General features: G+C 38.8%; 1 protein-coding gene and 1 pseudogene across 1 annotated transcript; one reads left to right on the top strand and one right to left on the bottom strand.

Annotated features, from left to right (window-relative positions):
- The first annotated feature begins 15,810 nt into the window (after positions 1 to 15,810).
- LOC145051216 (CASP-like protein 1) lies at positions 15,811 to 17,077 on the top strand. The gene is made up of 3 exons (XM_078999321.1): positions 15,811 to 16,114; positions 16,218 to 16,347; positions 16,645 to 17,077. Exons 1-3 carry the CDS (start codon positions 15,858 to 15,860, stop codon positions 16,870 to 16,872), a joined length of 615 nt encoding a protein of 204 aa, XP_078855447.1. The 5' UTR covers positions 15,811 to 15,857; the 3' UTR covers positions 16,873 to 17,077.
- Positions 17,078 to 17,523: 446 nt separating this feature from the next.
- Positions 17,524 to 18,213, bottom strand: LOC145049783 (secreted RxLR effector protein 161 pseudogene; annotated as a pseudogene).
- Positions 18,214 to 27,901: the final 9,688 nt, after the last annotated feature.

The raw sequence follows: 27,901 nt of genomic DNA on the forward strand, positions 1-27,901 counted from the left end.
CGCTACTCCCCCCCCCCCCCCTTTCCGAGGCGATTTACATAATCCCGAGTACTCCCCGATCAGCCCCTTACAAACTGAGTAGTGTTATGAAATTCATTCAACTCGGTGATTAATCTGTATAATATACTTAATGATTTATTATTTAACACACACATGTGATTATTACTACATATATATCTTAAATTTTTAGAAATTATTCACGAAGTGAGACCATTATGTGTTTTTCACTTTTTGTGTGCTCACATGTATCCAGTTTTGTTATATATTTCAATCAACTTATGAATTTATCTTATGATTTTGACATATATAATTTCCTTAAAAATATTTCTACACAAATTTCCCAATTCGAGTACTCCCCGAGTACTCCCGAGTACTCGTTACTCGGTAGTCGGCCGAACAGGTACCGATTAACGAGTTCTATAACCTTGACGGGAGGAACATTCAAAATGAGCGCACGAGTAGCGCCAGTAGGTAGTAGGAGAACTTCCACCAAAAGGACTTCACGATACTAAAGGTCACCCTTAAACATCCCACGCAACACTCTCTCGAGGGACATAACTGTGACATCCCCATTTTTACAGCCAGTAAAGACCGATTTTGTTTATGCTTTATAAAAATCAGAGTATCTCTTTTAATAAAAATGTTGCGGAATTTGTTCCCAGAAAAACATGATAATCGCGTTATCAAAGCATTTCTAAAGAAATATATTTTTATTCACTTTTAAAACATTTGGGATGTCATCGTCAATACATAAACATAAGCATAAACAGAACTTACATTCATTTACACTAGTGATCTACATCTCTTTTAAATCTCTTAGTGTAATGTCGCTTCATATCGACACCTGTGATATAAATAAACTGAGTGGGTCAGGTTGGGAAACCTGGTGAGTACAAAGGGTTTTCATCCCACGATAAATATGTTTATTAATTTTATCAAACCAAACAAACCCGATTACCCGTTCCCGTTATCCTCACTTTACGTCTCTAAGACATCTAATACAAGGGACCTAGTCTAAGGACTTTCATCGGGGTGACAACACATGCTTCGGGGGTTCCTTAGCAATTCATGTCAAATAAAGCAACCATGTGGGGGATGGAGTACTTCACACAGATAAAATCAACACACAGTTCAAATAAACACTTATAGGTTGCGAGCCTGCTAGCGTTCCACTAGACTGTCTAGAAAATTCCGTGGTCGTCATCTATACTCCGCTATATGACTGCATCATCAAAACATCTATATCGAGGCCTCTCGTTATATTGTTTGGTCACACAGAAACTATTACATCTACCCATGTTCTACCCAACACATTTTGTAGATATAAAATACATATTCAGGTTAAATCATGTAAAACTTTTATAAAAACGTTCATCCAGCATAGATAGCAAGTATACAGATAGTATGCACACATAGCACGTAATTTATTTAAAATACTTCATATCTATGTGTAAGATGAAAGTAACTATGCACTCACATGATTAGGTCATGACTCAGCACTCAGACAGCGCTTCGATACTCTTAAAACAATTTTCCTTCGATAAAACCTAGTATCAATACCACTAGAGTTTAGTCTAACGCTTGACGAGACTAATTTAATAGTCTAGTTATTATTACTATTATATAAGCGTTAAACAATACTTATATAACCCATAATAATAGCCCAAATACTCCTTATAAGTTCATAATAACATTACCATATTGAAACATAAGCTACACTAAAGATAGCAATGGTACAACTCACTTACAGCGGGTTTTCTCGAAAACCGGGCTTCACGGGAGCGGTGTTCCTGAGCCGAAAGGCTCTTTTCTTGGGACTCCGGGAGCCTCGGGGCTTCCTTCGGGTGCTAGTGTAACACCGTAATTTTTCACACAATTAATTTTTTTTTAAAATTAAAATAGTTTATCTATTTAACACTTTTCTTAAAAATCCCATTTGTTTAATTTGCAATACATAACTCCTTTGTTCAATCGATTAATAAACCAGGATCCTCAAAACAAACGCTTCCCCTGATGTGTACAATCGAGCCGGTGCCGTCCTGTGAACCTGAGAAACCTGAAACACATAACACAAAACACTGTAAGCACGAAGCTTATTGAGTTCCCCAAAATACCACTCTAACACATATTAGCCACTCAAGGCTATAACTCTGTTGACCCTCTGGTTTGTGTGTCTCAGTGGGACCCTCCAGTTCCAACTCTCTGTGGACCCTCTGGTCCTAACTCTATGGACCCAAAGGTCCTAACTCTGATAACTCAAAATCATTCATATCACATATCACAATAAATCTCAGAAAATAAATAGCATACAATTACACTGGCACATAACTCTAAACCTAACTCTATGGACCTTCCGGTCCTAAATCTGATATACACACAGCATAAATCACATAGAAATAATGCAGTGCCACACATCACATAGATAGCATACAATAACTCTGTCACATAACTCTATTACCACTCTAGGTAAAGTATAGTGAGAAGACTCACCTGCTACTGCCGACTGAAGAACGAAATCATGCTGCTCCGACCACCGCCACGAACTCCACCAATGAATCACCGAAACAAATAGATACCAATAACAACCAAAATACCCCTGGAAGTCAACTGGTCAACTCTTGGTCAAAGTCAAAGTCCTCAGTCAAGCCAACCCTCCTGACTGACTCTACTCTCCGAGTCAACCCGCTGACTCGTCGAGTCCCTCATGCTCTAAAACTCCCATAACACGACTCAACTCGCCGAGTCGCCCCAAGACTCGCCAAGTCCCACAACTCTGAGTCAAACCATACTCAACTCACTAAGTCATCCCTTGACTCACCGATTCTCAGCTTAACCAGAAAAGGTTAGGACCTTAAGACCAGACTCGCCGAGTCCAAGAACAGACTCGGTGAGTTTCTTCCTATCTTCATGCAACTCGCCGAGTACACCTAGATGACTCGCCGAGTACCACTAGCTCTTAACCCATACAGAGGCTTTCCAAGCCATGCAGGGTCTCCAATCCATAGATATACTCTTATACAAGCCATCCATCACGTAAAGTGGCAAACTTTACGTGAATCCAAGGAGATCTAAGCATAATACACTCTTGGGCTAAGGTTTGGGGCTAAAAGACTTCATCAACAGCTCTTGAACAGGGACTTTATGCTCTTTTGGATCATCAGTATTCTAGATCTGAGGTAGCAACCTCAGATCTAACCTCTAAACTCAAGATAGCACTAGATATACACCCAAAAATCCCACAATTGATAGATCTAGATGGATAACAGCTCAAGCAACGAATCATTACCTCAAAAGAAGGCTCCAACAAAAGAATAAGTCAAAACCTTGAAAAGCCCCTTGCTCCAAGCCTTCTTGCTCTTCAATTCCCCTCAAAGATTTCCTCCTCCAAGGCTCTAATTACTCACAAAGGAAAGCTCACACGAATCTAGGGCCTCTAGAACTCAAAGGGAAGGTAAAGAGGCTGGGGAGAGGGTATTGTGTTCTTTATATAGGGTTCAACCCCCGGGATTAGGGTTTTCTTCATACAGCACCAACGTGCCGAGTCCCCCCATGTGACTCGCCGAGTTGGTCACTTAACACGCGACCTGAAATGCAACTCGACTCGTCGAGTCTATCCATAGACTCGCCGAGTCGACCTTCTTTTTTACGCTTTTTTCCCTTCAACTTTACTTCTGACTTTCCGGGATGTTACAATTCTCCCCCACTTAGATTAGGCTTTGTTCTCGAAGCCTGCTGCAGCACACAATTCCAATAACCATAACCCCACACTGCAACCTCGGATCTCTACTGACCCAGATCCTTCCAAACACTGATATCATCCCAAAAATGATCCAACTCCTTGCTTACCGATTCATATCAACTTACTCAAGCCGACCACCGGCTCTTCCCTCAGATAGAGGCACTTATCACTCTTGATCTCCATATACACTTGCCTCTCGCAAGACTAGATAATACCCTGAACCATCGAGTTCTGATCGGGTACTCACTGCTGGAACTTATCCATGTTCATTTCCGAATTCGACTCTACTCCTTTCATGCTGACAGGATGATACATCCTTCAGCTCCTGAACAAATCTTCTGAACTCTCCTATACAATCGCATACACATGCTGAGCCTGCTCTACATCGTCGGGTTGGAAAAACCCGACATACTGACGACACCATCAGACATCCCCAGGATGAATTACCACTATATACATAACCTCCTAATCACAACCATACTTATATCCAAGGCTCTATTCCTCCATTTCTTCCGAAATCCTCTGGTTCTAAACCACTGGAGATTCTTCCGCAACATCAACAGACACCCAACCTGGATGCGCTTCCATACCACTGGCACAGACACAGTGTTCAACCAGTATACTCTTAACCATCCATTCTCACTACTGCTTTCACTTCCGTGATCCAACACTTCTCTCGGAGTTACCTACCTTTCTCTTTCCTTACCCAAGGAAATCTACTTGTCAACCTTTCCACTTCAGACAAGTGCAACGGTCCTCACACCCCACTCTACACTATCCCTGGTAAAGTAACCGCTACTCCATGTATCGCACATGCTCTGAATCTGCTCGCAAGGACTCTCGGGTCCATGCACCACCTCTTCCCAGCAAATGGGGTCCGACACTTCCTCTTATACAACAGCTCAAAGGGTGGCATACCAATGCTCGAATGATGGATGTTGTATAGGAAAACTCAGACAAGAGTAAATGCGTGTCCCAACTCCCTTCGAAATCTAATACACATGCCCGAAGCATGTCCTCGAGCGTCTAAATCGTCCGTTCACCCTGAAGTGTCCTCAGACATCACCATGATAAACTCTAGCTCATTTCTCATATCCCACTTCGATACTGAGCACCAGGTCAGCTTTTGACTCCACAGCTGAACCTCCAAAGATCACCTATAACATGATCCAAAATATCTCACTAGCTTCCTCCCCACGACCACTATCCCGGCCCAGTGACTCACAAGTCACGAAATTCTCTTTTCCTCATACGAAAAATACAATCTAATCGAGGATAGACTCAACTCTGACCTCCAATTCCGCCCTTGGTTCAGCCACTAGGCTCCAAAAACTCTATACTAAGGCTACTCAAGCCTAAAACTCTTCTGCATCATACCCTGATCGGGGTACATTCCAACATCACACTCTCTTTCCGTCTAGTGATTATTACGGCTCCCCGCAATAACACGACAGCCTTTGACTAGTGAGTACTACGGCTCCACATAGTACCACGACCCCCTCTCTCTAACTTGTGAGTACTACGGCTCCCCATAGCATCACAACACCCTCTAACTAGTGAATACTATAGCTCCCCGTAGCTTCACCCCATACTCTCATTCTAATCCCAACGACACACTACGCCCATTAATTCATGCTCCGTAGACTATCATAGATAGCTACACACACTTGCCCCACATATGCATCACATAATCCGGTGGCAACCGCTATAACAAAATACCTACCTCTGCGAAGATCCACTTTCTTAAATAATCCATCTTGATGTAAATGCCCGAAGGGCTCCCACTGGAACCGAAAATACATAATTCACCACCGGTCGTCTCAAACTTAAATAACTCCGAGATCGGGACATTATTCCCGGTCACCACGGAACACCACTACAGGACATCATGATGTCCTGCCTCAACCACTGATCTCCTACTCCCAGCACCATACATATACTCCTTTTTACCCAATGTGCAACTTCAGTGTATCCAAACACTTAATTGGAATACAAAGAAAGCGCTAACACTTCAGAACACGCTGGTGATCCTCCGAAACCCTTTCCCCTACTGCTCAAATCCAAGCAAGAATACACATTCCGACCCGGGAATTAACTGCTCGATAATCTTCTATCCAGAAGTTCTCAACCGTCCATACCATCATTACGAGTCTTCCCTTTGAAACGGCCCTGGCCACCACTAGATTCATGACCGTTTGCCAACTGCTGAGGAGACACCCATCCTTTCTCAGACACATACCATATGCATTATCTCGCTCTGCACCTTTCCTTGATCATCAATGACCCTGGCCTCATGAATTTGAGCCGCAAATATATGTATCCAACCCCTAACCTCTCTTGCACAAATCTCTGGTTTCCTCAATAAAATACCCAGTTCTCCCCCACTTAGGGTTCGAACCATCACCAATTGACGCACACACCATCCGACAGACTGTTTCCACTAGCAATATCTCACCTGCCCTTGGAAGGTGCTACGCAACGCCTGATAATCTCCCTTAAAGAGATCAAGCAACCTCAAATACCCGGAATCTCAGAAGAAATCCTTAGGAACTTCTCATCACGACTGACTCTAGTTGTTCAAAGTCTCATACCATCCCAATACCGAACATCAGTAATATCACCGACTCTTAGACTGAAACAATAAATCATCCTACTCCTCAACCTTGACTTCTCAACCCAAGTTCCAACACCTGAATTATCACAAGAGTAGGGACTCCACTCCCATACTCAATATCCATGATAGATAGAAGAGGCGCCGTCCTGATATACTCGACTGGATTGCCCACTGATACCGCTACCACATGCCCTACTATACTCAAATAGGGTGTAACGTGGTCCTTGACCACCTCAGTCCCAACCGACTACCTGCTCATGATATATCCTTACCTCACAACAGACATGTTGCCTTATACTATGGTGTAAAAATCGTCATAAATGCCAATCCACAGGATTTTACTCCTAAACCCCAAAACCAAAATCTCACATTTCTCCTGTTTCCCACAGAAACATAAATAGCACCCATCAGGTCACAGAAGGTGACATATCCTCCATTGACTGATCGCTCACACATGCCGCAATCCCCCATAAATGCCTTCTCTACAAATCCTTGAGTCTTGCGACTACATCTGACATCTTACCAATAATACTCTGAAATGCTCCCGACCTCCCTCTCAAGGGATGCCTCTACAGACTCAATCATGGCCCTCAGGCCTAAAACCCCATCGTGTCCAAACTCCACCAATCAATCCTGATCGGACAACCGAAGAATCACAAGCATCAATTGCTAAGAACCATGGTACTCAGCCCCTGACATTTCTTCTCGATCTGCTACAATGTATGGTACTCGAACCATGACATCACCCATCAATCTGCTACGATGTATGGTACTCGAACCATGACATCACTCCTCAATCTGCTACGATGTATGGTATTCGAACCATGACATCACTCCTCAATCTGCTACGATGTATGGTACTCGAACCATGACATCACTCCTCAATCTGCTACGATGTATGGTAATCGAACCCTGGCATCACTCCTCAATCTGCTACGATGTATGGTACTCGAACCATGACATCACTCCTCAATCTGCTACGATGTATGGTAATCGAACCATGACATCACTCCCCAATCTGCTACTTAGAACCTTCAGAATACTCCCTGTATTGAGTATGGGTCCTCTGCTTTCAAAAGTACGGGCCCATACTACCTGTCACATCTACCCATACTTTCCACACGGACCATTCCAGAGCTCCTAAATAGCTGCTCAACCTTCTCGTTCACTAATTCCGCCATGCGTGCTCGCTCCTCAGCGAAATGCTCTACTCTGCCAACGTACTCATCTGGCTAAGGTCACTCCCACTTCTCCGTCATCAGCTGCTGAAGAGCTCCTAATGATGCCAGTCATCTACCTCCTGAATATCGTCATATTCACTTGGTAGCTGACTCCCATCATCAAGAGTTCCACAAAGCACGAAGCAAGCAGCATTCGGGCATCGAAGAATACATAGAAGTCACTCTGGATGATAACTCTGCTTGCTCTGCTCATTCTCAAGGTACCACCGAACTCTGCAACTCTGCCCCTCGCGGGTTCTATCTATTCTTCGATAAACACCACAATACTCATCTAGGCGTCTCTCATAGATTACTCCTCTACTCAAATCCCCTAAAAGGATTCCAACTGAATACACTTACACATACTCAAAAGCACATCACATATAACAGTAACTCCTAGGATAAGTCATCACAAATCAGTCCACTCTAGTCCTAAGATATGAAATACCTAGCTTGTCTCTAGCATGCATAATATCTCATAAAATGTATCGTAGTTATCTCATAACACAAAAGTAAGGGTATTTTGGGAAATCACCATTCGGGCTCTGGCCGATTATACACACTACTCTTTCTCGCTTTCTCTTTGAACTCTTATTCATCTTTTAGAAAATCATTCCTTGAAAACTTTTCTTACTTCCTCAGTTTGAGTCCAGATTTACCCGAAGGTGCATCCAAATCCCTCAAACCAAGGCTCTGATACCAACTTGTAACACCGTAATTTATCAAACAATTTTTTTTTGAAAAATAAAATAGTGTATCTCTTTCACACTCTTCTTAAAAATCCCATTTGTTTAAGTTGCAATACATAACTCCTTTGTTCAATCGATTAATAAACTAGGATCCTGAAAACAAACGCTTCCCCTGGTGTGTACAATCGAGCCGGTGCCGTCCCGTGAACCTGAGAAACCTGAAACACATAACACAAAACACTATAAACATGAAGCTTAGTGAGTTCCCCAAAATACCACTCTAAAACATATTAGCCACTCAAGGCTATAACTCTGTTGACCCTCTGGTCTATGTGTCTCAGTGGGACCCTCCAGTCCCAACTCTCTGTGGACCCTCTGGTCCTAACTCTATGGACCCAAAGGTCCTAACTCTGATAACTCAAAATCATGCATATCACATATCACAATAAATCTCAGAAAATAAATAGCATACAATTACACTGGCACATAACTCTAAACCTAACTCTATGAACCCTCTGGTCCTAGCTCTGTGGACCTTCCGGTCCTAACTCTGATATACACACAGCATAAATCACATAGAAATAATGCAGTGCCACACATCGCATAGATAGCATACTATAACTCTGTCACATAACTCTATTACCACTCTAGGTAAAGTATAGTGAGAAGACTCACCTGCTACTGCCGACTGAAGAATGAAATCACACTGCTCCGACCGCCGCCACGAACTCCACCACTGAGTCACCAAAACCAATAGATACCAATAACAACCAAAATACCCCTGGAAGTCAACTGGTCAACTCTTGGTCAATGTCAAAGTCCTCAGTCAAGCCAACCCTTCTAACTGATTCTACTCGCCGAGTTAACCCGCTGACTTGTCGAGTCCCCCATGGTCTGAAACTCCCATAACACGACTGAACTCGCCGAGTCGCCCCAAGACTCGCCGAGTCCCAAAACTCTGAGTCAAACCGTACTCAACTCACTGAGTCATCCCTTGACTCACCGATTCTCAGCTTAACTAGAAAAGGTTAGGACCTCAAGACCACACTCGCCGAGTCCAAGAACAGACTCGCCGAGTCCAAGGCTATCTTCAACCAACTCGCCGAGTTGTTCTTCCAACTCGCCGAGTTTCTTCCTATCTTCATGCAACTTGCCAAGTACACCCATGTGACTCGCCGAGTACCACTAGCTCTTAACCCATACATAGGCTTTCCAATCCATGCAGAGTCTCCAATCCATAGATCTACTCTTATACAAGCCATCCATCACGTAAAGTGGCAAACTTTACGTGAATCCAAGGAGATCTAAGAATAATACACTCTTGGGCTAAGGTTTGGGGCTAAAATACTTCATCAACAACTCTTGAACAGGGACTTTATGCTCTTTTGGATCATCACTATTCTAGATCTGAGGTAGCAACCTCAGATCTAACCTCCAAACTCAAGATAGCACTAGATATACACCCAAAAATCCCACAATTGATAGATCTAGATGGATAACAGCTCAAACAACGAATCATTACCTCAAAAGAAGGCTCCAACAAAAGAATAAGTCAAAACCTTGAAAAGCCCCTTGCTCCAAGCCTTCTTGCTCTTCAATTCCCCTCCAAGATTTCCTCCTCTAAGGCTCTAATTACTCACGAAGGAAAGATCACACAAATCTAGGGCCTCTAGAACTCAAAGGGAAGGTAAAGAGGCTGGGATTAGGGTTTTCTTCATACAGCACCAACTCGCCGAGTCCCCCCATGCGACTCGCCGAGTTGGTCATTTAACACGCGACCTGAAACGCGAATCGACTCGCCGAGTCTATCCATAGACTCACCAAGTTGACCTTCTTATTTACACTTTTAGCCCTTCAACTTTACTTCTGAAAATCCGGGATGTTACAGCTAGGGAGGTTCCCTAGGCTTTTAGGGGGTTAGGGAGGCTTAGAGAGAAGCTCTAGAGAGAGAAAGAAGAGTTTGAAGGTGTGAGCATGAATGGAACCCGACACCTCTATTTATAGTGTGAATTCCTGATGGACTCACCGAGTAGGAGGACCTACTCACCGAGTTGGGGCATGTGGCAGCCTTCTGGTGGTGCCACGTGTCCAATTCTGGTGGTGCCACGTCACCCTCTATCGCGTATCAGCCATCAAACTTAGAAAAATCATAACTTTCTCATACAAGCTCTGTTTTTTGACGTTCTTTTTTTCAACACGTAGGAAAATCAAGATCTACAACTTTCATTTAGACTCTGTCGGCTAATTCTCGACCGATCTCAAATTTAACAGTAAGAGGCGTTTAGACTGTTAAATGACCGCGAAAAATTCGTAACTTCTTCATACGGACCCCGTTTTCGTATATATTTTTTTACCGTTGAGTTCCTATTAATGAGATCTTCAACTCTCATTTAGGTCGCGTAAGTCAAAAACCACTCGAACTAAAATTCGAGTTTGAGGCCGTGCACTGCTAAGCCGAATCTTAGAAAAATCATTACTTCTTCATACGAAGTCAGATTTGGGCGTTCTTTTTATGGATTTTCTCGGTTTAACATATTCTACGACTTTAGTTTAGATCACTAAGGCTAAAAAGTCTTCTATCGTCAATTCACTTTTTACGCTTCCCGGTGTCGTGCCGGTTCTGTCGTAAAAACTTCGACGGGCCATAACTTCTTCGTTATAACTCGAATTTCGGCGTTCTTTATATGTACGGAAACCTTGAGACATATTCTACAAATTGGTTAAATTGACATATTCTTCGTTATAACTCGAATTTCGACACTTATTGTCTATAAATTGACTAGCCTGGATCTGCGAGCGTTACAAAAACTCTCTCAACGCCTATAGATAAAACAACAGCCATTAAATTACCAAAGTCCTCATCAAGGAAAGCTCCTCATAGAAAAAAATAAAGTGGGGGGGGAGGGTACGGAAACGACACTTATTGATTTTCTCCACATAAAATTGAGGCATCATCCCCCAAGCTCGCCCAGCAGCACTCATTCCTGCACCCTCCGGGATGGAGTCCTGCAAATCTTCCTCGTTGAAGCAGGCCCCTTTCAACGCTTCAACCACAGATAAACTAGCACGCGATAGATGAGGTGCCCGATCCGAAGTGATGGTCACACAAGGATAGCCAGAACTAATCAAATCATTGTTAACCCACAACCACCACTCCTACCATTTCTTTCGAGTAGCCATCTAGTTAACAATAAACAAATAAGTATTGCGCTGCTGAGAGAAAGTATGTATGCACACTTGGTGGACAAGTTAAAGAAGAACTAGAAGGCCTAGAACTGAGGAATTACACCCAAGGATCGACAGACCAACTCAAACCCGACAATCTTGTTAACGACACTAGGAGTGAGTTCGTCCACAAAGAAACTATACCCATACATAACCTCATCAAATAAATCCAATATTGGCAGCAGAAGCCCCGCTTCGAAAATCGACACTGGGACTCCAACCTTTCCTGCGGAGGCTGATAGAAAATAACCCCTTTATTTGGAAACTGCACCCCGTGTTCAGGCATAAACCCAAACCGAAACTAAAGAGACTCGAACTATTTTGGTGTCGGGTTGCTCCCAGATCAAACGGGAATCATTATCTCGAACAGGAAACGGTAAGAAAAAAATTTCACACAGAAGAAGACTTAGACGGTAGAAGTGTAGGAGGTAGAAAGATAAAAAAAAAAAAAAAAAAAAAAGGGATCCTAGTAAATGGGAATTTTAAATACAAAACGGAAGAATCGGTCGGTTGCCCTAGTAAATCTGCATAGTCGACTCCGTCATATTATTCGACATCAAAACCATCTCGTCCGGACATGAGCCTTGCTCTAAGCTAGAACAACTCAACTACCCGAGGCTAACGCTGACGTTTACTAGCCTAGATAATGAGGTGCTTATCTAAAGGACGACCTAGCGAACCGTCACTACTTAGCTTAAGTGCTAGGTGGGGCCTTCGCCCTTGCGGCCTCATACTTATTCCCTTGTGTTCTAGCACCAAGGTCCAACTCATAACAATTAGCTCTAGTCCATAACAAGCCATAACAGTACCAACCACTCCCCAGAGCGACAAGTGGAGTGCTCAAAGTGCTGCTCTTCGATGGTTTTGCACCGATAGCAAGTAACCACTAGTCGTGCATGATCAGCCAATGAGATGCCTCCACGTCCTGATAGTCCAGACAAGACAACAAGTACTGTCGGGGACATGCTCCCCCAACAACAGGTATAAAGGAAGCCCTTCTTATCCAGAGGAAGGGATCACCTCTTGCTCTATCTCAAACTAAACCTTAATTCTCTCATACAACTATTGACTAGACCGTCGGAGTCTCGTTCCGAGACCCCCTCCCGGACGACGACTCACGTCGGTGCTTTATTTGCTGTGATTCTCAGGCTTAACTCAGGCAAAACCAACACAGGCGACGTTAAGCTCGAAGACATATGACAACAGTAACTACAAAGTAATTACTCATATTCTGAAAATCGCATTGACACCGTGATTTAACCGGTCAAATCGGTTGACATATGATCCATATTTTACACCAGATCAATTAAAAAAACGAGTTTTAAAACATCTGATAAAACCTAATGAGTTCTACATAATGTTCTATAGGTTAAACTAATAACCAAATCCACACTATCCATGAGACTATGGATAAGTAATTTATTAAGTTATTTATTTATTTATTAACTAGACGATGTATAAAGTACTATGCAACCAAATATTCATCATTTCGATTATTAAATGGTAAACCAGTTAATTATTAACAGTAATTGAAATAATGTCAAATAGAAGATCTGCAGACCAATTCTTTTTCAACAAATAATTTTTTTTATTAAATTATAATATTCGGATTTTCATCAAATAATGTCTTCCACATTTTCATCAATCCTGAAATAACGAACATGGGAAGGACAAATATATTTCAATATTATTACCTTTAAGTTGAACAATTATTTAGTATTTTAAATACAATAAAAATTTTAAAGGAACCAAAACATTTGAAATTTAAAAATGCTTTCCAAATATTAATCTGACTTTTTTTCTAGGGATATTATAGTTTGTATACTTATATTTATTAGTTATTACATATCCTTAATATTCTTAAATTGTACAAAAAGGAATTGAAGAACCTCATTGTGACTCGTGCTAGAAATTAATTATGATAAATCCAAATTCCAAAGCATCGAGGTGATTTTATGATTATATATGTCTTAGGCTGCACGGTGTGTTGCAGTTTGAGACCGCACCTGGGTGCCACCTCAGCAGGGAACACCACCCCCAGGGTGCGGTTTCCTGCCATTGAGACCGCAGTACGACCTTTGAAGACCGCGAAATGTGATTGGTTGGTCAAAAATCTGACCGTTGAATGCAATTTCGTTTATTTTTTTATTTTTTTTTTCCTTTTGCTTTTTCTTTCCTTCCTATATATATACACATATCAAACTTAATTTTTTTTCACAACACAATCTTCTCTCTCAATTTTTTGTTTTTTTTAAAATCATCACTCTCCAAAAAATGTCATCTTCTTCATCTTCTGAAGAATTTCAGACTATTTTTGATACCGCTATTGCGTGTGTTCAAATGGCGGAACAAACATACAACGTTGTATGTAACAACACAGCTGCAAGTTCTCAACAGAGAACACGAAGATATATTTACGGAAATCGTGAAGAAGCCAACCAACGTTTGGTGCAAGACTATTTTGCAGAGAATGCCACTTACCAAGGGTATTATTTTCGTAGGCGCTTCAGAATGCTCAAAGGTTTATTCGAACGTATAGTTGAAGATGTAACGAGGGAGTGCAGTTTTTTCCAACAACGCTACGATGCTAGAGGTACACCCGGTTTCACTCCGTTACAAAAATGCACGGCCGCACTTCGTCAGTTAGCATATGGCATTCCGCCTGATGCGTTAGACGAAAGTTTTAGGATGTCTGCTAGGATAGCACGAGACATTCTCCATTTTTTTTGCAAAACTGTCATTCAGTTTTACGGTCCAAAATATTTACGTAAGCCTACATGTAATGACATCTTGTAATTGCAAGCTCATCATGCTAGTGTGCATGGGTTTCCTGGAATGCTAGGAAGCTTAGATTGTCTCCATTGGGCATGGGAAAATTGCCCTACAACATATCATGGGCAATTTACCCGAGATGATCATGGTCACCCAACGGTGATACTTGAAGCAGTTGCATCACAAGATATGTGGATTTGACATGCTTTTTTTGGTTCTCCTGGTTCGATTAACGACATCAACGTTTTTAACCGTTCACCAATATTTAACAACATATACGATGGATCCGCACCAGATTCTTCTTTTCAAGTGCGTGGAACACCATATAAGTATGGTTATTATCTGGTCGATGGAATCTATCCTGAGTATGCTGTGTTTGTTAAGTCGTTTTAAGCTCCACATGGTTCTAGACGAAAGAAATTCAAGAGAGCTCAAGAAAGAGCTAGGAAGGATGTTGAGCGTGCTTTTGGAGCTCTGAAGAAACGGTGGTTCATATTGAAAAAACCAGCAGCTTATTTGGGCGAGGAAAAACTTCAAGAAATCATGTATACATGTATTATATTGCATAACATGATTATTAAAGACGAAGGAAGAGCGATATGTGCGTTTGACGAGGAAGAAATCATACCAGAGACACAGCCAATAGAAATTGGTGGCGAAGAGTATATAAACAGAAGAGCAGAGATACGTTGCACTGAAACATTTGACAATCTTCGCAATGACTTGGTGGAACACATTTACGGGGTTCAAAACATTAACCTTAATTTGGATCCACCGGATGACCCCGAAGACGAGTTCTCGGAGAACGACTTTATGTAGTTTCCTTTAGTTATTTTATTTATGTTTTTTAAGTTTCTAGGGTTATTTAAATGTCATGTTTGTGGTTTTTTTTTGTAACGCAATGTACTATTTTTTTTTTTTTCAAGTAATGAAGAATTATGTTTTTTTTTATTAAAATAGAAGGTATATTAAATTAAATTAGTTAAAAAAAAAGTTTTATTAAATTAAAATACTTAAAAAAAACAAAAAAATAAAAGAAATGAAAAGTGTGGCAAGAAACCACACTTGAGTGGTAAAAAGTGACATGTCGCTGATGTGGCGGGGGAGAGAGTGCGATTTCGGTGGCAGCACTCCCTCCAGCCTTAGATATTACATATTACATATAATACGTACGTGTAATTTGTAGTAAAAGGTAACGGCGCATATACCTTGTATTAGAAATTAGAAATTACGATGAAACCGACCCATTAGTGATGATGGGATTAACTATCTGTCGACCAATAAATAAAGATTCCATTTGTAAATAAAATCTTTGCTATACAATCAGCCATGGAAATCCTTTCGCAAAATGGTCATGTGAAATATTCCATTATTGTAGAATGTTTCCGTTTTTGGGTTGTCAAATCAAGTTACTCAATGTCAACTTCACATAAACATGTGCCATGAGCATCCTACTAACATCGACACAAATCAGTTGACAAAAAGATATACGTACTTACGTAGTATAAAACTGCACTTTCTAGTTAACATCCAACCACACTTTCACAAAACTAAAAAAATACAAGTTTCCGTTTTCTCCTGTCCAAATTCTTGTGGCCATGGGATCCCATGTCAGTGTCACCACATCTCCTCCACCTGCCGCCACCGAGCAACCAGAGAAGCAGTCAGCAGTGTTATCACAATACAAGAATAATTCACATCCGGTGGTTGATTTGGCCTTAAGGCTGTTTCTATTCATAACATCATTGGTTGCAATCATTGTTATGTTAATTTCTAAACAAACCAAGCTGATTCAAGTTACCCCAGGCCACGCAGTACTATTGACTGGAAAATTCAGTTATATCCCCTCTTTCATGTAAGTTTCATTACTTCAACCAAAATCTTAATAATCTCTGTTCTTTTAGCCATTGTTTATGAGTTCGAGAGTTTCTATTAACGAATGTGATGTTATGGTGCAGATACTTGATTACAGCACTCTCGGTGGTTTGCTTGTACAGCATTATCACTGGGGCACTATCGGTTTTGGCACTTATGAAGCCGGGAGGAATCTCCACAAAATTGCAGTTTCATTTTGTGATGTTTGATGCTGTAAGTTCATACACCAACTACATTTGCATAACTTTTTAATCATAACTTGAAAACCTACTTCTCGCATAAAAAGAAAACATTTTTTTATTGTAACAATACAAAGTAAATGCAATATTTTCTATCTTTCCAAGAATTATTAGTTCATAACAGGCCAGATTTTGCTGAATGAAGCGAGAGGTTTTGAGTTTTTTTCTTATAAGAATGAATTTGTTTTGGAGTTAAATTTATATAGCTGGAAAATCAAATGTCACAAGTTTTATATTTTGAAGTAACATAAAATCAATTGGTATGGTGCAGTTGCTATTGGGTATTATGGCTTCAGCAACAGGAGCAGCAACAGGAGTCGCATACACTGGAATTAAAGGAAATTCTCATACCGGATGGAACAAGATGTGTACTACGTATGATTCATTCTGCTTCCGTGCTGCAGCCTCTATTCTTCTATCGCTCATATCCTCCATAACAATTCTACTACTGGTTCTGCTCTCCACTCACATGCTTTACAAGAAGACCACAAGGCGATAGTTCAATCAACACTTAAGATGTTCACTTCTACAAGTTTCTATGTCATAAAAATACTGTCTATTTGGATTTTTCATTGTGCCCATTTTGTTTAGGAATATCACAAAAAATTGCTTTTGATAACTCTGTCACACAAAAGCCTTAGTCAGTGTCATTCTAAGAGATGTAAACAATGTGTTATGAAATAAGGATGTCAATTCATACAAAAGCCTTAGACAATGTCATTCCAACACCAATGGCTAAACTTGTTGGACGAAAATTTAGATAAACAAGAAGAAGATGGTTTACACACATAAAATTAATTTTCAACAAACTTTATTAATTCATAGAGTTTACATATTTCTACATCCCTAACCATTACGCCAATTCATTAGGACGGTTACATAACTGATAATAACTTTTTACTATAACCACCAACTTACTAACTACCGTTAGATAATATTTACAAAGTTCTAGCTTAATTCTAACATTCCCCTCTTAAGCTAGATTTCAGATACTCCAAGATTCTTCTTCAAACGACTGAAGTTACCCACTTGCAAAGCCTTAGTAAATACATCTGCTAACTGATCATTTGTTTCACAGAAACAAACTTCCACATCTTTGTTTGCAAGAAGTTCACGGAAGTGATATTTAATCCGAATATGCTTACTTTTATCATGGAGCACGGGGTTTTTTTGACAAAGCTATGACATATTTGCTATCACATAAAAGCTTTGATGCATTGATTTGGTATTTTCCTAATGTGACCAAAATACCGTTGAGCCACAAGGCTTGGCAGCCGACCATTGAAAGTGAAATGTACTCTGCCTCAACAGAAGATAAGGCAACCACATTTGGCTTCTTTGTTTTCCATGATATGGCTGTAGAGACAAGGTTAGAAACGTAGCCTGTGGTGCTTTTACTATCATATATACACCGACCATAATCACTATCCCTAAAACCTCTCAAATTTGCATCTTCAGTTCTAGTATAGATAAGCCCATGAGTGAGATTACCATTTATGCAACGCAATATATGCTTACTAGCTTCCCAATGACTTTTCTTGGGATTCTCCATGAAGCGACTAATAACACCCATAGAAAACATGATGTTGGGTCTTGTTGTAGTTAAATACATAAGGCTGCCTACCAGACTCCTATATAGACTTGGATTCACATCATCTTCTGAAGTATTTTTTAAGAATTTTGATCCAAACTCCATTGGGGTAGAGACATGTGAAGAACCCACCATGTTAAAGCGTTTAAGCGGTTCCTTAGCATAACTGTGTTGGGAATTTGAGATCCTCTTTTGCTCTTGCTTTACCTCTATTCCCAAGAAGTAATACAATACGCCCATGTCAGTCATTTTAAATTCTATTTTCATAGATTCGTTAATTCTCGAACCATTTCTTCTGAGTTTATTGTAAAAACCAAATTATCCACATACAAACAAATAATTAAAAATTTGTTAGTAGCTTCTTTGACTAAGAGGGTATGCTCAAATGGGATTTTTTTTGAAGCCATTTTCCATGAAGTACTTGCAAATTCTACTGGACCAGGCACTAGGTGCCTGCCTTAAACCATACAAGGTCTTTTTCAAGTGACAAACTTTATACTCTTCCCCTTTCTTCACATATCCACTTCGTTGATCAATATACATGTGTTCCTCAAGGGCACCATTTAGGAAAGATGATTTCACATCCATCTGATGCACATCCCATTCATTTTCTGATGCTAAAGCAAGAACCAAACGGATAGTTTCTAGTCTGATTATTGGAGCAAACACTTCCTAGTAATGAATTCCCAACTTGTGTTTGTATCCCTTGGCGACTAAACGTGCCTTATACTTTTCAACCTTTCCTCCTTCATTAAGTTTCGTTTTATATACCCATTTGACACCAATAGATTTATGATCTTTGGGTGGATCAACTAGTTCACATGTGTCATTCTTCAAAATTGAACATATTTCTGCATCCATTGCATCTCTCCAATTCTTATCTTAAAATGCATCTTCAAAAGTTACTACATCAGCATCAACAAAAAGAGCATAGTCGGCCATGTCTTCGAAGTCCAATCTTTGAGTGTTTTCGTATAGGTCTACCATGCTTCGTTTTTTCTTGATTTTTCTTGCACATGTTGGTTCTTCAGATGAACTTGAAGAGTCATCGATGGATTGTACTGAGTTGTCATTAACAGGTTTGTGTGTGTGTTCATCTCATTTTCCTCCTCATCGTTTTCTTTTTTTGAACAAATGCTCAGTAGGATGTGTGAACAATTTTCTTCACTTCTTAAAGGTTCATTCTAAGCTTTTGCTTCATCAAAAATAACATATTTGCTTATGATTACCTTTTTTGTTATAGGATTATAAAGTTTGTATGCTTTTGTGTTTTCACTATAACCCACAAACACAATTTTTTCGGATTTATGATCGAGTTTTCCTCTTCTTTGGTTAGGTACATGTGCATAAGCAATGCAACCAAAGATATTTAGATGTCCTACACCCGGTTTAAGACCACTCCAAGCTTCTTTTGGTGTCATGTTATTTACACTTTTTGTTGATGTTCTGTTGATCAGATATGTTGCATATGCTATCGCTTCAACCCAAAATTCCTCTGGTAATCTCTTTGCTTGTAATATGCACCTTGCCATCTCACCAAGAGTCCTGATTTTTCTTTTAGAAACCCTGTTTTCTTGAGGTGCGTAACTTGTAGTTAGTTGATGATGTTGGATTAGTATCTAAGTCCATAACTATATTTGGTTTGTACTTAACCTGACTCGGCATGGTCCATTTGGGTTGCATGGCATCGGAACATTTGGATAGACCGTTTGTGAGGAGAGGACATGTGTGACATATGAATATATTATAATTTCTAATATATTAATATGAAATCATGTTATTTAATTAGTATTGATCAACAATAAATTTGGACATAATTTAGTGATAAAAAAGAGACTAATTAAATATATGGGGATTGATTGTGTAAATCATTCATTCTTATATATATGGGCTTACGATCCATTATTCCATATGTTGGGTTTAACCCATGTGGTGACCCATGGATACTCCATGGAGGTTAATACCTGTGGAACATAAGGAATGGGTAAAGTCATGGGTTACATGGTGTAACCCTAATATGTACACTATATAAGGACCCCTTTGGCTCAAGAAATTGGCACTAGTGATACTTATATGAGGGCTAGCCAATTTGAGCATGAAGTGTCTTCTTCTCATGGCTATTCCAAGTGTTGATGATGTTGTGTGAACCATTTAAGGTGTCTCGGGGCACTAGGCTCTCGAGCATCATGTAGTCAAGCTACATCAAGAGGTATGTATGCTAACTTGTTATATTACCCAAGTATCAAAAGATTGTATGCTAGATAGGGTAATACCTTGGAATATTCATATCTGCATGTATAATAGAGAAAACATAGATCCAAGGTATTTAGGGTTTCATGTACACTTAGGAGTGTTAGAATGCTCATAAACGAACAGTGGTATCAGAGCCTAGGCTTGTTTTCAATTATACTTGATGCAAATTGCTAAAAAAGATGAAAAAAATCAATTTTCTGGCTTTCTGGGCAATGGACTCGCCGAGTCCACTGATGTACTTGCCGAGTCCATGAACAAAATCATCCTACTCGTCGAGTAGGTTCATACACTTGACGAGTAGGAGCCCCAGACATCATATTTTTGAGTTTTTTTGGCTGGAATTGGACTAGGAACATTACCCTAAGCTGTTTTTGAACTTGTAAACCTATTTTTGTTGTGGTAATGTTCATGCTAATCCAATTTCATAGATAATTGTCAATAGATTAATGTTTTGTATTAGTTTGATGTTTAGGCTAATTACATGAAAAAGTTTGATTGAAATATCTTGTTCTTATGAGTTCCTTAGATTAATAGAAAAGTTAAATGAAATTGATGTTTTCAATCCAAATTAATCTAAGAGTTAATTCTAAAATGTGTTTTTGTAACTTGTCCTCAAGTTATATGAAAAGTCACATTTAAGATTCATAAAACTCATAAATATTTCCATAGGTTATGAATAAAGAAAAGTCAAATTCTTTTAATAGTTTAAAGTCATCCATAACTTGTCCTCAAGTTATGGAACTTGAAGAGTTTTTGGATTAAAACTACTTTGAACACATAAGTTATGGAATTGAATAGTTTTGAATAGTTTCAAAACTTGCCCTCAGGTTTTCGAATTTGAGATTCATAAAACTCGAGATTGAAACGAGATTGAAACATGCCATTGAACAGTTCAATGAATCTCAAAAGATCTAGGAGTTTCAAATCCAATTAAAAACCTAATAAATTATTTCATTTTTCATGGTGGAAATTGGTGAATCGTCATTCACCTACCTTCAAATATTCTATAGCTTGGATTATGGCATCCCTCTTCCAAGTTATAAAATATTGTGTTGGATCCTAGCCTTAATATTTCATATTGGGTGTTATATTAAGGACTTTAAATCATCTATATTGAATATCTCCCAAAAAGATGTCTGGTTCAGACATCTATGATCTTCACAAGTCTCTTGAAACTTCACCTCCTCCAATTATTCTCCCTTATCCACAAGTTCAAGGTCACTCAAGCCCTAATGGCAAGCAAGGTCTATGTGTGTTCACATCTTGGAGATGAAGTCACATATTGACAAGCCGGGAGAGTTAGGTGTCAAAGTCTTAATAATGTTGGATGTTCAATCACTTTCTAAGTCACATAGTGAGTTACCTTTAGGACTACTATGAAATAGACTATGATATGACCCTTAATGATCTTATCTATTTGCTTGGTACTGCTGAATCAACAATGATTTGGAGCTTTGGTACAACAAATTTGATTAGTAAATCAACTTTCGAAACCTTCAATGGACATTGACAATGGTTGCATTGGATACCTAGCAAAAGATTTCTCTTCCCAATGGAAATCGATTGGCCATAGTCAACTCGGTTGACCAAATGGTAAAGAGAAAGGCTAAGTCTAAGATTGTCCCATGTACCATTCCTAAAGGGTCCATATGGTTCTATTGCCAAAAGGAAAGGGCATTGGTTGCGAAGCTGCCAAATTTACCTGAAAGATCACAAGGCTGGTAAAGTCAATAAGTTTGACTCTACTTCAGTTAAATTCCACTATCTAACTCGATTAAGTTTCAATTCTGAGATTCGTATTACATGATGTGACTGGGTCACATGTTGATTTTTTAAGAATCAAAGGAAAAGTGAAGGAAACTTAAAGAAAGAGTATGATGATTCTGATCACGAAGATGGATCTCGATCGCATGGTTCAGTGATCAGAATTTTGAGTTGTTGCGTAGGAGTTATGATATATTGCTTAGGAATAGATAAAAAAAAGTTTTTCATATGCTTTTGCACTGTGAGGATAACTTTTTCCACAGAGTTTTAAAATAAAAGGAAATTTTTTGATTTTATTTATTTTAAAATATCTTCACAATGGCATTTGTGAAAAATTGTTGCTTATATGATTCCATTAATAACAAGAGTGGAAATATGAATTTGATTCTTTCATTTGTGGTAGTGTCTAAATTTACCAAATAAGGATAGAGTCTCATTACCCAAGTTTCAGTTGGATAGAAACTTGAAATCATGCAAGTTGTATAGTATGACGATTGAGAATTTTCATCTTTGGAAAATTAAGACTAATTCCTTGTTATTCGTCATGATTTACTAAAGTTTAATAAATAGGGTTACACTTACACATTTAAGTGTAATTCTGATACATTGGAAAATTTTCGATGTATGGTAGAATGAATGAGAAAAATCAAATTAGGCAGAAGGATAAAATTTTCTCAAATCTAAAAGGATGGGAGAGTACTTTAGTATCATGTTTTATGATCATCTTAATGATTGTGAGACCATATCACAATTCATCCTCTAAGGGCATCTTAGTGCATTCTTATGACTAAGAAGAAGAATCTTGAATTGTTGAAATGTTTAAATCAAGAGGATGAGTTATACTTCGTTCCAAAACAAGTCTTAGAGTCATACTCCAAGATTGTAATTTGAGTGACACATCTTAAAGAAAGGTTTATAACACTTGTCAAATGTAAGAGTAAAAGTGTCCTACTCTTGTACATTTGAAATTGGTAAGTTGTGATGTTTTGGATAAAACAAACACCAACTAAGGCCAATTGTTTGAAGTGTTTGTCTTGATAAAGAATCCGCACTATCTCTTGAATATTTGGCAAGAGAGTCTTATATGTCAAGAGGACAGTGGGAGTCTTAAAGATCCTGGAAGAATTTCAAGATCTAATCAAGAATAAAAGCATGTAGTTTGACACTAGCACACGACTTGAGGTTGATAACCTATCGTGTTGACATATTCCTACTTCTGTGCCCATTCCAGTGAAAGTTGGCTTTGCATATGAGTTCTGAGAGTTCTCAATTGGTTGCATAACAACTTGGAAGAAATGACAGGCCCTTGTGCTGCCAGGTGGCAAGAAGTTAAGACTGCACAAATTCAATCCATATGAGTTTGGATTTGTCATTAACCATATCTTGTGATTATGGTTTTGACAAATTCACATGGATAGGAACACATACACCATAAAATCTAAGTGTCATAAGGTTTCTCTCCGATTCATGAAAATGATGGTGAGGAAACGCTTTCACTAAGTAGATTTTAGGTAGATGGCATGTGTGATATTTGCATTCTCAAAGTCGTTAGTGGAGCGTGTGTGGTTAACCGGCACACTAACATGGACTTGTGAGGAATGGAAAAAGGTCTAAACAATTGAGACTATGATTACGACATCCCTTTTCGTAGTTCTGAAATTGGTTAGACACACATGTGAGCTGTCTAAGGAAATGTGTGTGATATTGATAAAGTTTTATCAAAGCATCTCGTATCAGAAGTCTGAACTAAAGTCAATAAAGTATTGAGTTCTAGAAGTCCAACTGATTTCTGAGTACATGTCAAAGCTAGTGGGAGCATGAGTGTGTTGTTAATAATCATCATGTTAGCGGGAGCATGATAATTATGATAAAGGTTGCAAGTTAGCAATGTTAATTATAGAAAACAAAAGTTTCAATTCGTGGAGTTGCAGGGGTTGAAAAGTTGTTTCGCTATAATTAAGGGAGATGAAATTATACTTAATTTCAATTCTAAAAGCTTAGATTGAGGTTTTAATCATCTTTAGTCAAGGATATATATGATTTTTGTGTTGGAATGGCTCAACATAAGGAAATTCTATATATGGGTCTATTATTTGCATTCTAAAATTTGATTATGATTACGGCATCCCTTTTCATAATCTGAATTATGAGAACTTGGCAAATAGAAATATTGTAGCAAAAGGACTGGTCTAGTATCCTGTCTTTATGTGAGACATCATGAATCGTGTCCCATATGCTTCATATATAGGATCGATTACATGTGCTATAATATTCATCCTTTTTAAAATCTTCCAAATGCCTGGGGCATTAAGAACGGAAAAGTTCCAAAATTGGATATGACTAAAAGGATTAAGCAATTGTCAAGGACAATCTACGGTTTACCAAAGATTGGTTTCTCGGGGACAGTTGGAAGTATAGTGTTAATTTTGGAAGGACCATATTGACATATTCTGAAAAGAGGAAACTCTTGTTCAGAAGTGATAGTCAAAATGGGAATATGGAAATGTTTCCATAGGTGGAAGTTATTCAATTTGTGTAAGACTAGAAAAACTTAATGCAAGAAGGATGTTTCCATGCAGTTGATCTCCATTGGAATACTTTGTAATGTCTACTGACAAGCCTTTGTGACTTTGTTCATAATCATTACAAGAGGATCAATGCATATAAGTTTATAATCTAACAAATTTAGGTAAATGGCAGGAGTTTGGAATTCTTGCATTTGCAATAAGGATTTGGGATTGTGAAATGAGAATCATTGGAATTATATTCAATCGATCTATTTCACAAAGTAAAGATCATAGACAAACATAGTGTGCATACTTGGTGTATAGCATGACTAGTGTTTAGAAAAACATAGTGTACATGCTTGGAGCATGAGACAACTATTGTTTTTTAATTCAAGCACAAATTTGATAGTTTGAAACAGTATGCAATGAATGATGGGTAATCAATATGGTGATAAATAAAAGATGTTTTATTTATATTCATAAGTTCTGAGACCATATTGGATTCGATTATTCTTGTGTTTCACATTGCATGTTTTGACTTCCAGAATAACTAGGTCGTTCTTCCTGATTGACTAAGTGATTCAAACCATCCACAGTCGGTCATATGTTGGAAGTAGATATGAATCAAGACTGTCATGGGTTGGCTAGTAGAGGTCTAAGATGTTGGACAAAGTGGTGCTACAACACTCACGAGTGCTCAAAAGTTCTGAGTATTGGATTGAACCCACGCTCATTGGAATCACTTCATGGATTTTATAACGAGTGATCATGAGACGATAATATCTTATATTTTTCAAACCTAGAGATATGAGTTTTTACTATGAGTTGGTTATACATTGATTGCACAAAACTGCATTGGTAACTCGATGTTATAAAACGTGCCTTTGTGTATGATTCAACAAGTAGTAGAACAAGCCATATGAGTCGAAGTTTATCCATTCCTTTTACCTTCAGGATAAAAGTGATATATGTGGGCCCCTCGATGATTTAGTGATGACACCCCGAAGTGCTTGGCCAAGCTAGGACTAATGTGATTTGTTTAATTAGTCGGTCATCATAAATCGGAAACCGGGAAACAACAAATGGACGGAGAGAATGATTTTAATCTATGTCTCAGTCCTTATGATATCTAGAATGGAGGAATATATGATCACATATCCAATGGACAAGTCATCGACAAAGGTCAGAGTTCGACATCGGCTTTTGAGAGCTATGATTGCCAGTTGGTTTTTGAAGTCATACGCAATAATAGTTTTAGACTTATCCAAGGGGAGACTGTTGGAATAGTGTCTAAGTCCATAACTATATTTGGTATGTACTTGACCCGACTCGGCATGGTCTATTTGGGTTGCATGGCATCAGAAAATTTTGATAGACCGTTTGTGAGGATAGGACATTTGTGACATATTAATATATTATAATTTCTAATATATTAATATGAAATCATGTAATTTAATTAGTAATTATCAAGAATACTCCATGGAGTTTATGATCCATGCTTCCTTATGTTGGGTTTAACCCATGTGGTGACCCATGGATACTCCATGGAGTTTAAAACCCATGGAGCATAAGTAATTGGGTAAAGTCATGGGTTACATGGTGTAACCCTAATGTGTACACTATATAAGGACCCTTTTGGCTCAAGAAATTGGCACTAGTGATACATATATGAGGGCTAGCCGATTTGAGCATCAAGTGTCTTCATCTCATGGTTATTCCAAGTGTTGATGATATTGTGTGAACCATTTGAGGTGTCACACTTGGGGCACTAGGCTCTCGAGCATCATGGAGTCAGGCTACATCAAGAGGTATGTATTCTAACTTTTTATATTACCTAAGTATCAAAAGATTGTATGTTAGATAGGGTAATACCTTGGAATATTCATATTTGCATGTATAATAGAGAAAACATAGATCCAAGGTATTTAGGGTTGTATGTACACTTAGGATTGTTAGAATGCTCATAACGCAACAGATGATGCATGCCATTATCTTTGAAGAAGATTTGAAGACAAAGAGAAATGTATTCCCTACCACGATCAGACCATAAACATTTGATTTTATGTTCACTTTGATTTTCAACCAAAGCTTTAAAGATCACAAAGTAATTGTAGGTCTGTGATTTTTCTTTAAGAAAGTAAATCTAGATTTTTCTGCTAATGTCATCTATAAAGGTTAATACATACCTACTTCCTCCGATTGAAAAAGTTTTCATCGGACACCAAATATCAGAGTGGACCAAATTGAGGGGCTTTGATGCCCTCTAGGTCATGTCTTGAGGAAATGATTTCTTCAAATGTTTACCCAATTCACATGCTTCACATATATCATTTGTATCAATGATAAAGGGTAGCCCATGTACCAATTGTTGTTTATGCATGTAAGTAAGGGCACCAATGTTTGCATGGCCAAACCTATGATGCCACATACATGACACATCTTTTGTGTTTGTGTAGAGAGAGAAAAGATTGTCCCCATCAAACTTGAGAGGAAACATCTTTTTCACAGTCATCTCTACCCTCCCGATCAAAGCACTATTCCTGTCTTTTATTTCATAAAAGCCATTTTTAAACAGTAAATCATACCCTTTTAAAATAAGTTTTCTCACACTCAATAGGTTATGTTTCAAACCTGGTACGTAGAACACATTAGAGATCTTATTTTCACTATCTCTAATCTTAATGGATATCATTCCATTCCCTACCACACTAAGCTTGTTATCGTCCCCGATTTGGACTTCCCTCTTCTTTGAGTCTTCTAGACTAACGAACATGTCTTTATTTCCCATCATATGTGTTAGAAATAGGGGGTGAACTGATTGCTTGGATTCTATGAAAGTCGTGATTCACTATCAAATTGAAGTATTTCGATGGTACATATCGAACACTCAATTGGATGAAATTCAGAGGACGAAATCTGAGAATGTATGTGAAAATGTTCTTCAAGATGTACCTGAAAAATGACCAAAACCGGCTATATCATTCCTGTCTGAAAACTATCACTAGACAGTTACAATTGTCATAAAAAAAACTACCAAACCTGTCATTAAACGGAACTGAAGGAAAAAAAGGTCAACTTTCTAAAATTTGATTTTTGATGCATTTTTTAATATAGCAACATAGTCAAAATAAAAAAAAAATCGTGCTCGATCCCAGCCAGGGGCTCTACCCATTGGACCCCGCTAGGGGCTGCCGCCCCTAGGACCCCGCTCCCAGGGGCGCTGCCCCCGGATCCCCGTTCGTTTAGGGCCTTCGCCCTAGCATAACAATGTACTTTGAATCTTCAAAAACTTGAACAAGTATACACCCCTACACCATCCTAACTTGGTCAATATTCAACAAGATCCCTTTTGGTCGACAAATTTAATCCTATTATACTTAAATAATATTGATGATATAAAATCACCAACAAAC

Source organism: Lactuca serriola, chromosome 5 (assembly GCF_051521515.1).
Source record: "Lactuca serriola cultivar US96UC23 chromosome 5, Lser_US96UC23_V15, whole genome shotgun sequence".
Classification (NCBI taxonomy): domain Eukaryota; kingdom Viridiplantae; phylum Streptophyta; class Magnoliopsida; order Asterales; family Asteraceae; genus Lactuca; species Lactuca serriola.